This window comes from Carassius auratus, chromosome 3 (genome assembly GCF_003368295.1).
Source record: "Carassius auratus strain Wakin chromosome 3, ASM336829v1, whole genome shotgun sequence".
In the NCBI taxonomy this organism is placed as follows: Eukaryota; Metazoa; Chordata; class Actinopteri; order Cypriniformes; family Cyprinidae; genus Carassius; species Carassius auratus.
In genome coordinates this window covers 21,483,029-21,496,059 of record NC_039245.1, presented here as the reverse complement: position 1 = coordinate 21,496,059, position 13,031 = coordinate 21,483,029, and the positions used below count along the sequence as shown (strand labels likewise).

The window sequence follows — 13,031 nt, the reverse complement described above, 5'->3', positions numbered from 1 at the left end:
TTCAGGCAGACATGCATAAAACCTAGTTTATACTAAAGTAGTATTATATACAGGCTTGTTGTTTCAGTGATTGATTTTATTTAAATCAAACAATCTCTTGGATAATCACCATGACACACACATACAAAAAAACAAAAACAATAGTATAATCTATTACAGTCGCACTGTCTGAAAGTCCTTGTTCTCTGAGGGTTACTGGCTGGATTCTGCCGTCCCTGTTCCCTGCTCTTCCTCTCTCTTCCTGCGTTTCAGGAGTTTTCTCTTCTTCTTCTCCTCTTTCTCGATCTCGGTGACCATCTCTTTGAATTTGGCACTGCGGGGGTCCAGTGCGTAACCGAAACGCTCTCTCGCCTCGGCCAGCAGCTTGTCCCGCTTCACTTTCTCCTCTCGTTGCTTCTGTTTAGTTTCCCTTTTCTGCTTTTTCCAGTCGGCAATCATCTTGGGCATCTTGGCCATGTTTGCAGCGATTATCTTCTCTCTGAGTGGAAGCAAAGCAAAAAGCACATTAAGGTAATGAACAACACATACAGATCAGGTATTGAATATAGCACACAGTTTTATAATGTTTTTTTTGCTATCATCTACTCCTAAATTTGCTGTTAGTTTTATTTATTTTTTTCAAAGAAGAAACTTTTTTTCTTTTGCAAACGTTGATATATAAATACAAATACTTAAGTATTTTGAGAGCATAGGATTATAAAGAAGATATTTAGAGGAATCATGCCATTGACTTGCATATTTTTTTACTTACATAGTTTAACTATAAAACACATATGCAAAATAAACAAAGATTTAACATCTAAAAAAAAAAATAATAATCGGTCACGAGACATGCGAGCTCATAAAGTTCGACGTCAAACCTGTGATACGTCATAACGGTCAAATTTAAACGGTTGAAATATTTTTTTTTCACTGAATAATGACTTAAATGTTGCTCCATACATAAAAAAAATCTACCACAAACGGGTTCAGAAAGCTTGCCATATAGCCGAGAAATAATGTGGATTAATCTACCAGCATAAGCTTGTTCAAATGTATATATATAAAAAAAAACGTTCAAAGACGTTAATTACTTTGAAGGTGTCCTGTAGTTTGACAGCAGAAGTCGATTCAATTTCGTTGTATGAAAAACTGAAGCTCGGACATTGTGAGAGACACAACTCAACGTGAAGGTGAGGAAAATGACACATTTCTACCTGGGCTGAACAGTTTCTTGTGACTGAATAAGTTAGATGTGTAACTCTCGATCGTGTAATGGAGACTGAACTAGCGTTAGTCAGGCTGACTTCACCTCTCCATCCGCTTCTGCTGCTTCTCTCTCTCTCTGGCCGCGATGTTCTCCAGCATCACCTCGATCGGAGGGTGCCACTCTCTCTCCTCGGCCATCAGCTCCTCCAGCCGGGCGGGAGAGGGCCAGAGTTTGGCCGGATCCACTCCGGACACGCTCCCATAGCGGCCGAACAGTCTGCGCTCGTACTTGTCCGTCTTCTGCCACTCGGGCGTCTTCTCGCTCTCTTTATTCGGAATATACGGGTTCTTTATATTCAGCCAGAGGGGTCTGGGGTTATAGTTCGCGATTTGCTGGACTACAGCCGGTAGAAAGGAGTTTAATTTACTAACTCCAAGCATTAAGGCTGTCCTCCTGCTTAGCAAGGAGGCCGCCATGTTTGATGACAACCCAGTGACCTCTAACGTCACATTTTCATTTTTTTTTTTGCACGTGGTGCAGACGTCATGACGCCCTCTGCTGGTGAATTTAAAGTAGATTCGATTTATTTATTTATTTATTTTTAATTGAGGATATCTAATATTATATCTAATAATAATAATTGAGAATTTCTAATATTATGAAGTTGAATTTATATGTATTGTTTTACTCCTACTGGGATTGTTGTTATTGTTATTATTAAATTACTCGTTTGTTTCATTTTACAGTGCAATATTATTATTGCAATATTAAAGTTTTTATTGATTTGTAAATTTTTTATAATTTAAGTAACTAAACTATTATTTTAATAGTATAATTGTAATAAAATATTATTTTAAATAATAATAATATTTTTTTATTTGTAGTTATAATTTATTTTTTGTCCTTATCGGATCATATGCCTTTTGTTTTCCTGTTCTGTGCTGTAAATGAGAATCATGTATTGTTTAGATGTGTTTAGCTGGTGTGTTGTCAGTGTTGGTCTCGCTCCTCCCTGATCATTGTCACGTGGAGTTAAATCAGCACCTCAGGGGGCCTTTAACAATGCTCTTCCAAGCCTCAGAGGTTTTGTGTGTCCTGAACCCAGCACAGTGGGATCCTATTATTGGAAATAAAGGTCTTAAATGGATCTGATCCTGCTGGTATTGTTTATCCCAGAGTCCAGACACTGCTAGAAAAACAAAGATGATAGCGCCTTTTAATTCTCTGCTAGCCTTTTAGGCCATTGCTTATTTATTTAATTTAATTTCTTTAACAGAAAAGGAAAAAATATTAGGACACAAATATATATAACATTTACTGGAGAATTAATAATATAGTAGAATCTTGTATGTACAAGTATACAAATTATATAAACAGAATTAATTATAATAAATGTCAATTAACTATTTAGAATTAGTTATTATTTTTTTATTCTATGTTTTCTTTTTATTTATTATTCTTCTTCTTTTTTCTTTTTTACATTTATATAGCGCTTTTCTAGACACTCTAAGCGCTTTACATAGACAGGGGGTATCTCCTCATCCAAGTGTCTGCTAAATGAATAAGTGTAAATGTAATGTAAATGAATTGTTAAATGTAATTAATATTTTTTTGAGATTTGAATTTTACATTTACAAATGTTTACGTTTAATTTAGGATCCTAAAAACAGAAGTATTTTTGAATATCTCTGTACATAATTGAGGAGTTGATCTAATTCAGTTGTTTCTATTGTTTATTTTCCATTTTGTAGTGACCCATTTAATTCTATTAATTTTCCATTGAAATTAATTAGAAATAAGCAGATTTAAAAATATCTGATTCAAAATTAATATATCAGTCAATATAATTTGATGTTTATTTGAATGACCTGGTCTTCATCAGCTGAGTCAAGTGACAGTGACACTGAGAGGCCCTCTCCTCACGTAATTGGCTGATGAATGGATGAATGATCATGTCTGAAGAGTCTTAAGAGGGTTTTCCCTGAGCGTTTCTTTCACCCGGAGGGCTGCATGCGGTCTACTTCTGTTCATATTAATGGTCCAAGCCAGCTTCAGCGAGCAGATGAGCAGAAACTCCACTTAAGATTTCTGGAACGCAGCATGGGAGGGTTGGATTATTAACCAGCAAACACTCGGAGGAAGAAAAAGGCCTTTGTTTTAGATGCTCCAGTCCTCCCTCTTTATCACAAACCCCTCCCCTCCTTCCGCTACTCTTCTTTTAGTTTTCATTTCCTTTCATAAATGTAAAGATGGGACAAACAAGCAGCTTTAAATGCGCTTCTCGGAGAGACAGATGTCAGAGCTTTTGTGTCGCGAGGAGCGCATCATAACTCGAAAGTTCCCATGGCGGGGGGTTGAGGGTTTGAGAGCGGTCCGCAGCGCTTAATTTAGACACCAGTGATGATCGGTGCCAACTGAGAAGCTTTAAAGACACGACCATCTGAGAAAATCAGGTCTGCTTGCATTAATGCAGAGGTCTCTTCAGTATAGATGTGTTTGATTATATAACTGAATTTGGCCCCATTCATGTCCATTGTAGGGGCCACACGTTTAGAAAAGGAGGGTAAATGAAAACTATTTTTAGTTGCAATTGACAATATGCCTGTCTGTCAGTTATGATAAACTTGTACTGAACCTGGAATATTCCTTTGATAAATGCAGGACAACATTGTCTTTTCCCATATCTAGTCATTCTAACCGCTCGCAGTAGATGAGAAGGGTCAGTTATAAAGCCAAGATGGGATTGTTCTCTCACGTTGCTCTTGTGAGTTCAACCAAAGAGACCATCCATATGGCCTTATGATTAAATATTTACAGGCCACCACATTTCCAACCAGCTCATGAGAAATTCATGGAGATGTTGCATTATGGGATGGTTCTATTCCCGCTCGCTGCTGTTTAGCCGAGTCTAGCCGAGGGAAAGTCCAGATGCCGGTTAGTAAACAAGATGTCTCTCATGCTTTTAATGCGCACACGGTGACCTGAAATATGTACATTACAAGTGCTATATATATGTGATCTTGATGGCAATGATGCTTAGTTCACTGACTACATTTAAATTTAGTCATTTAGCAGATGTCTTTATCCAGGGCAGGGTACAAATGAGGAAAAACACAAGTGATTATCAGCTGAATTTTAAACTAGAACATTATGGAAGCCTGTTTCTGGTAACTGTGACTTTATATCTCACAATATGACTTTATTTCTCACAGTTGCCTTATTTATTCTTTATTCTTTAGTCTGAGGTGGAAACAAGCTTGCAACTGTGAAAAAAAATGTATCCTCCAATGTCCATATTTCTCTGTAAATGTGGATATTCTCAAGTTTAACCTTACATTATTAATTTGATGTTTTACTAAAAGGTAAAAGCAGCCCAAGTCAAGAAGTAGGTGGTTGATATTAGTGGTTCATTCATCACTCTGGAACTAGAAAGTGAAGTTGAGCACTTTGCATTGTGGGATATGGGATCTCTTACAGCGTGTGGCTGTATTATGCATCTTTTGGCCTGGAGCTGCATACTGCACACAGAAAATATATTATGGTAGTGTGCTAATCTGAAGATAGTCAAACTGTAGAAATGTTGGACTTCACCATAGGGTCTACAAGACAGAAGCAAACGATCAGCGCACACGCAGAGTGTGTTATTGCTCATATTCTCATCCTGCAGGCGGATCTGGAAGTCTCCGTGTCATTGTTTAAATGATTCCCCTTCACTGAACTGGGAACGAACCCAAGCGAGATCTACACGTGAAAGCTCCTCAGGAGGGACGCACGTTCAGCGGGGAGCTTTTCAATAATGGATGTACCACATTGAGCTCCCGTTAATAATGTGTTTCTGTCACTGCGGGAGACTGAAAAACGCATTTTAGAGGCGGACCAGAGAATAATGGGATGCGAAGTTAGGGAAACTTAGTCATAACTCACTCTGGCTCTTTTTCAGACATTTCCAGAGTCTTATGGCTTTGTTTAACAGGTAAAAAAAACATATTCACATTGTGTGTGTGTGTGTGTGTTTTTTAAAGCATATTGTCTTGTTAACCCCTGAAGCTGTTATTATCAGAAATGTGTTTATGATTTCAGTGTTTTCACTGAAGAAATTATGGATTGAAGCAATGATCCATATGCCAAAGTTTATTCATGTTACAGACAAGATTTAAAGGAATCTTTCAGGATCAAACAATTCTCCAACTGAAAAATGATGTGAAAATGATTTTACTTGTCCTTAGTTTGTTAAAAAATTGTTCACAAAATTCACTGAAAAAAAATGCATTGGTGTAGAATTGCAAAGAAATGCAAGTAGCACATTGAATTAAATGTTTTTTGAAGTAGAAAAAAAATAAATATTATTTTCTTGTAAATCTTTCTGCGATAATCTAATCTATTTTTTTTTTACAATGTAATGGCAAGGTTTAAAAGCAGATATGTGAATTAAAAATGGTTTGGTTTATTATAATATATCATGAAACAAAAAATTATTTAACTTTGCACAGACAATGTTAGAAATTGATTTTATAGCACTAGACTAGACACATAAAATGTTGAACTCTTGTGACTATACCTTTTAAACAGTGTAATGTCCTTTCCAAAATATTTTGAAGAATTTTGATTACTAGACCGTTTCAGTTCCCATTGACCTCCACTGTACTTTTGTCCATACAATGGAAGTCAATGGGAACCAAAATTGGTTTGTTACTCACATTCTTCAAAATATCTTCACATGTGTTCCACGGAAGAAGAAAGTCATACAGGTTTGAAATGACTAGTAATTAACATTTTTGGTTGGACTGTCCCATTTAATCTAGTTTCTAAAACTGGCTTCCTCATAAACATTATTGACTATTTGTCTTGCCACTCTCAAATATGAGAGCAGATTTTGTTCCCATGGCTTTGTATGTCCACATTAATAAGTGATTTGACACTTGTGTCATGCTCTCTGTGTCCGTCTATTGTGTCTTCACCCATTGGGGACTGAGCACGGCTCATCGTCCAATCAGAAGCTGAGCCCTCCTGCTGATGCTTTGAAAACGGATGCAATGCCAGAGGCACTAAATACAGTTAATGGTCAATAAATTCAAATGTCATCATTATCTAAACAATCCTGAGAATAAATCCATGTCTTCTTAGTGCTTCTCTTTAGCATTCAAGCATTATTCAAATACATTGTCTACATGAAATAATTTGAATACTTTTCAATATCCAATGCATTATCAATTTCACATTATATATATATATTTTTTTTATACATCTTAATGTTTTAATACCTGATTTTACATCATGAAGAATGAAACATTTATTTTAGTTTTGATTCATAATGTATGAGAGATTCATCTTTTTTTTAGTGTACAGTACATATGATGTATAGAATAATATATATATATATATATATATATATATATATATATATATATATGTGTGTAAATATACATACAGTATATGAAATATCACACAAGTAGCTTATAGATATAAATATGTGTATTTATATATACATATTACATATTTTAGTGTGTGTGTATTTGTATAGCAATATAATAATTATTGTAGGAAAATATTAAATATTATATACTGTAGACGTAGATTTATACATTATACATCTATATTGCTTTGAAAAACAATAAAAAATCAGGTATCAAAACACTGTAATGTATGAAAAGATATAATGTATAGAAAAAAAGGGTAACAGTTCAGTTGTTTCTAAATTTATATTGCAATATTAATATCGAAAAGGACATCCAACATTCAGACAGTTTCAAAATGAATCATATTAATATATTTTAGAAAATAAGCCAACAATATCTTCTTCCAAAACATATAATACTATACCTAAAAACTAGACTTGTAGGTTCTAGATGATCTTTCCATTATGAGAAACAAATCAGCCCAAACATGGTGAAAAAACTTGAATTGATATAGAAACTGTACTTTTGCAGAGATCATATGAAGAGATCTCAAACCCATCTGATGTTCTCACCTTTGTTGGGGTTGATGTGATCTCCGTGAGAGCTGACTCATCACACACACACACACACTGAGTCCGTCCATTGCTGTGGGTATGGTAGACTGGCAGAGGGGTGCAGGTGGCTCTGCATTGGTGCAGACCCCGTCCCGTCGCTCCCGTGACCGTGCCAGTGCCATCTGTCATCAGCTTGAACATCTGCAAATCCAAGGTGCCCTTGATGCCCGGTGCCACCGTGGCCCGCGGCAGGGGGACCAGTGGGTACACTAATCACATATTCACCACTAATCATCACGGCTAGGGCTTTTTTAATAATTCTAGCTTTGCCATTCCAGAAGTGTCTGCTTATTTATCCATATCTCATATCAGATGTCAACGGCTCACCCCATGACACTCACACAGTTCAATTCTAATGTGTTTGTCGAGTGCAAAGTGAGCAAGCCAAAGTGATTGTGGCCGTGAAAAAAACAACAACTAATAATGTTTAGATGAGTTGCAGAAACTATTATGAAACAAGAGTTAGTGAATACTCATAATGGAGTATGCTGAGGTCCTGAAAGTCTTCCATACCTGCAAGGCATCCATTAGACCACATTGCAATTAACATTCTTGGCTATGATCCTGATTACTTTGTAAGCAAAGCTCTATAATGATTTAGCAATAACATGTAACTAGATTTTTGAAGTAAAGTGTTGTCTCTGCAGCTGTCATGATGCTGGGCTGTTGTAGGAGCTTGTCAGGTATTGATATGACGTGTTGGGGTGGTTGTTAGTGCAACAATATACATTGCACAAGTGAAAATGTATTATAAAAGTATAATCAGTTGTGATCTGTTGCAGGTTTCTTTAGGTCTTAGTAAGATCTTTAAAAAAGTCTAAAAAGATCTTAAATCAAAACAGAAAGTTATTGAAATGGCATTCAACGAGTTCTGAGTTTTTCTGAGCCCATAGGCATATATATTCTTTCTTGTTTTAATCATAAAATCACTTCATTTTTTACCAATATCTCAGATTTTTTTGTTTATTTATTTTGCTTCTCAAGTAAATGCAAAAAACTAAAACAGTCACATAGAAGAAGTGACATTTAAAATTCTGAAGAGCACCAAGAAACAGTCATTGATTGAGGACAGAAATCTAAAAGAGAAAGAAAAGGGGACGAACACGTCTGTTTTGTTGGCTAATAGACGACCGCAGCAAAAAAGGCCTAAATCTGAAAGAGTAAAGCGCTGAAAAGAGAATACAAACAAACTAAAAGGCACCGAGATCTCAATGAGCTGCGCCAAAATAGTTTGGCACTGGTAGTTTTTAAAAGGAACACCTGCGCAGCGTCCGTCGCTCCTTTAGATTCTCCTGAAACCCCGCTGGTCAGCGCTCCACTGCTTGGCATCTGATCCTTTGGCCCGCACCGTCAGAAGCCAAGAAGAAAAGAAATCGCTCAAGACGAAAGCTCGCGTTTCTGCGGTGATAAAAGCTTCAGTTCCCCCCACACGATTTGTCACCTGCATGTTTGTTTTCCCACCCCCCCCCGAGTCGAGAGCCCACCTTAATCTAACTGAGCTCATTAGTTGGCAGCGTTCACCGCACAGGTTCACACAATGAGGCTCATAAACACGGGCGCCATCCACTAAATGAGGCCTGTCACCTCACGTTAGGCCGAAAATACCGGCTCGTTTATATGAAAACATTTTCATTTCGAAACTTTGCCTGGAAAATGGCTGTTTTGATGAAAAATGTGTTCAGCGTCAGACTTCATGGTTCTGGAATGTGTAGGGTAGGCGACTTTATGCTCCATTCCCTAGAAGAAAATAGAGGTGGATTTTTTTGACGTAGACTTTTGTGTCTGTTGGATACGGCTCAAAGGAACGGTATGGAACATAAAGTTCAGGTCGTCTTGGTTTCCTGTGTTTGGGATGAGGTCCCACAGCGTGCGTACCGCTCCATAAGATGATTTGTGGATGGCTTTCCTCACGAGGTGGCCAGCCAGCTCAGGGTTCAGATCAGGACAGGACAGACAGACTGAGGACAGCTCGAGCGCTGACGTGTTGAGTTATCCAGGCCTTGTTTTGATTCTAGTTATGTTTTTTTTCCTTCCCTGAAGGGGAATAAAGAACAGTAAAAAACAAAAGAAGATTTAGAAAATGGTGATATGAAAATCTGAATGATTCCCAATAACACCGAACATTCTCACAACTAACTAACTTTCTCTTTTTTAAGAGTTAGCTATATAAATGTTAGGGCAAAACATTCTTAAAGTAATATTTATGGAATGTTCTTATAACATAAAACTATTATTGATACGAATGAAGCCCCACACATGCAAGGAAAAATAAACTAATTTGTTCCCTTGATGTACTAAAACTTGTGCACAATTACTATTTTGTACCGTCAATTTTCTAATTTGTTATCTCGACTTATAATAGTGTGCATGATTTAGCAAATTGAGGGAACGAATTAGTAAGTCATGCGCATGATTTAGCGTACTATTTTTTTTACTGCATGCCATGTGCGGTGCTCCGTAACGTAGATCTACGTTCTCAGAATGTTGAGAGAAAATGTTCTGAGATCAACATTCTCGTAACGTCCTCATGTTATTTGTCCTTGATGAACATTCTAAGAAATGTTTTTGTGCTATTCATGAAATCTGGACATTTGAACGTTTCCAGAATATTAACAATAAATGTTCAAATAAAGTTATATCTTGGGTGAAAATAAACAGTAGAATATTGTAAGTTACGTTTTTTGAAACAGTGTTTTCGTCACAACAAGAAAACTTCTTCACAACAAGATAAGCATTTTAGTGTTCATATTCTGGGTTACATCTTGTAACCTTTAAATCCCGTTACATTCATGACGAGAAAACATGCCATTTCAGTGCTTCAGAAACATTTCAAAACAATGTTCCCACCACAATGTTTCCATAACATAACGGAGAACCCACTGCTCCGGGTGTGTGCTCACAGTGTGTGTGTGTTCACTGCTCTGTGTGTGTGCATTTCGGATGGGTTAAATGCAGAGCACAAATTCTGAGTATGGGTCACCATACTTGGCTGAATGTCACTTCACTTTCACTTTCACTTTCATAACCTGACTTCGTTACCAGAGAAAGAGAAAATGAAAACTGTGAACTTGCTATTCTTTCGTTCTTTTACCAAAGCAGTAGTCTTTCCGATTAACTAATCAAAGTTACTACATTTCTTCGCAAACTAGGAACTATATTTATTTTTTATTGCTGAAAAAAGTAAATTTTTGGATGCTTTTCCTGTGTAAAACGTGTATGGTTGCTAGGACGGTACTATGCAGTTGGTATTACTTTGCATTGCTGTGCTGTTTGGGGATGATTTCTAGGCCATTGCTTTAACGTCACTGAAGTGTTTGCAGTGTTTTTAGCTTGTTGCTAGGACGTAGCTCTGCAGTTGCTAGGCTTTTGCATTGCTATGTTGCTGCAAGAGAGTTGTAGGCGGTTGCTAGGCCGTTTCTATGTGGTTACTGACATTGAGCAGCTCTGCGGTTAGATGCATGTAGTAAGGAGAGCTGAAACTCAAAGCAGATGGTTGTGTTGGCACCTGTCCTGCTCTGAAATCAGTTTGGAGCTGTTTTCCACATGTATAAAACAGTCAAGACCTTCATGTGCCAAAAAAAGAAACACCTCCGATTTAACCCTCCTCTCACTGCGAGCCAGTCTCTTACAGTAACTAGTCATCAAATGTCATTTGAGAGCGTCTTTCTCACACATACAGTACATGTCATATAATAAGATACATCAACTTAAACGGTTGCATTTATGGTCTTGGAGACCAAAAAAAGAAGTATTTGCTTGCTCTGAAGTGGATATCTTTGATTGACTAAATGTTTGAATCCAGCAGGCAGTGTTGATGAATGAACAGAATACGGCTTTATCTCAAATGCTTCCACCATTAATCTGCATTACAAATAAACCTGCCTCCGTGAATGAGACTGTCATTAGAGTCTCATTAGTTGTGGAGCTTTATGTGCTAAAACAGCAACTAGGTTTTTAGTGGCGCTTACTGCCATAAGGCAAGAAAAGAATCAGATTTTACACCTTTACAAACATTTGTGGGAGACACATTTGACTGATTCAGTTCTCTTTCGAGTCTTACAAACCCTAGTGTGAACAGAAGAAATCTCTGTCTGTCTGTATCAGTGCAGTGCAGTGTCCTGAGTGACCCGTGTGTCATACGCTGCTCTGTGATTGGCTGACACTCAGCCTCAGTACGGAGAGGAGAGCTGAAACTCAAAGCAGATGGTTGTGTTGGCACCTGTCTTGCTCTGAAAATCTATTTGGAGCTGTTTTCCACATGTATAAAACAGTCAAGACCTTCATGTGCCAAAAAAATAAACACCTCCGATTTAACCCTCCTCTCTTACAGCATCAGACGTCTGATGTGAGCTGGAGAGATATCATTGATATAACTTGAAAACTTTGATTTATCTAATTAAATGGCATATTACGTTTTCAAATGCTTTTGTTTCATGCCACTTGAAATACTAAATTGAAATTGAAAAAATTAACTTAAATAAAATAAAATCTATATTAAAAAACGTAGTAAAGCTAGTTGTAATAAAAACTATAGACATATTAAAATAACATATACATACATTTTTTAATTGAAATTAAAACTGAAAACTACATTTAAAAACTATAAGGTTATAAGAATTGTTGTCTTAAACAGGGGGTCTGTATCACTAATTATTGTTTAATTTAATATTTGGGTTCTACTCCAATTCTGTATCCTTCAGGTGGTCTTTTAAAAGTTTAAAGACCCTAAGTGGGAAACGTGTGCAGTTTCATGTCCAGCAGAGGGCGCTGCAGCACACGCTTCTCGTGCACGCGCACCTGTGCGGCCTGACACTTGCTGAAGGTTTATGGACTATAACAGCGACAGTGAGTCAAACCACTGATTGTTACCATGTTTTTTACGCATAGTAACTCGTGTTTAAATTCCCAACACATTTAAATGTGCGCTTTCATTGCGAATTAAAATGGCATGGAACATTTAGACTGTGTTGTGCATAGTGAAGATTTTTTTTTTTTTTGAAAACACAGTCAATAACGGAAACCTTTTATTTAATCAAAATGTTAAATAAAGTGCAGAAATCATTTATTAAATAACCTTATCATTATATTGTAATTTAATTAGATTGTTTAAGGCAGTTTTATGTAGTGTAGATTTTATATTTAGTTTAATTTATATAGTTTATATAGTTAATGTGTATTGTTGAAGACAATCTCAAATTGTTAACCTTTCTGGTTTAATAAATAAATAAATAAATATATATATATATATATATATATATATATATATATATATATATATATAGTAATTAGCCGATATTTCAATTAATATTTTCCCAACTTCAAACTAAATCTTGAGGAGAACAATCTGTCTTTGTCCTTCATTCTGAATATTTATCCAAATGATTGTCATTCGATGTATTAAACATGTGCCTTTGGTTTGTAGTGATTATCAGCACATAAGAGATGCATTAGGCTGTAATAAAACCAACTGAGGAAGAGAACGGCGCGATGGGCTCCTTACGCTGACCTGTGTAATGTTACTCAGATCGATTACCTAACCATTTCTAAGAAACATATTCTCTTGATTTAATCAGAATTGGCTCCTTCAGATCCAAGGGTGTTCTTGAAATAGCCCAATTTAGTTCTATTCTATTCTTTTTCACAAACTTTCTAAGTCACTTCTAAGTCTAAGAAATTTATCCTTAGTCCTTTTTTAACGTATGTTTATTTGACTGTCCTCAAATAAAGTACAGCAAAGTGCATGAAGATAAATGATTCCTTTAAAAGAAGAGCCACTCCGCTTTTATCCAAATTGTAGAATTGTAGAAAAACAGAAATAATTTTATTTCTCTG

At 36.4% G+C, this 13,031-nt stretch overlaps 2 protein-coding genes across 7 annotated transcripts in view; one reads left to right on the top strand and one right to left on the bottom strand.

The window, feature by feature from the left end:
* Positions 1–55: 55 nt before the first annotated feature.
* Positions 56–1,697, bottom strand: LOC113050629 (growth arrest and DNA damage-inducible proteins-interacting protein 1-like). The gene is made up of 2 exons (XM_026213817.1): positions 1,292–1,697; positions 56–478 (listed from the first exon to the last, which is right to left on the bottom strand). The coding sequence occupies exons 1-2, from the start codon at positions 1,663–1,665 to the stop codon at positions 193–195; spliced, it is 660 nt and encodes a 219-aa protein (XP_026069602.1). The 5' UTR covers positions 1,666–1,697; the 3' UTR covers positions 56–192.
* The window catches only part of LOC113050580 (nuclear factor 1 X-type-like), a 158,984-nt gene continuing 146,562 nt past the window's right edge, over positions 610–13,031 (top strand). The window contains exon 1 of one of the 6 annotated variants that reach the window (XM_026213692.1): positions 610–1,172. The gene's annotated coding sequence lies outside the window, so the exon portion shown is untranslated. The remainder of the gene's footprint in view (positions 1,173–13,031) is intronic. The other 5 variants (XM_026213782.1, XM_026213703.1, XM_026213728.1 and 2 more) reach the window with 5 other exon arrangements.

Coding starts and splice junctions, on each gene's coding strand:
- LOC113050629 (XM_026213817.1), bottom strand. CDS start 1,665: ATGGCGGCCTCCTTGCTAAGCAGGAGGACAGCCTTAATGCTTGGAGTT. Junction 479..1,291: donor CAGCAGAAGCGGATGGAGAG/GTGAAGTCAGCC, acceptor GCTTCCACTCAG/AGAGAAGATAATCGCTGCAA.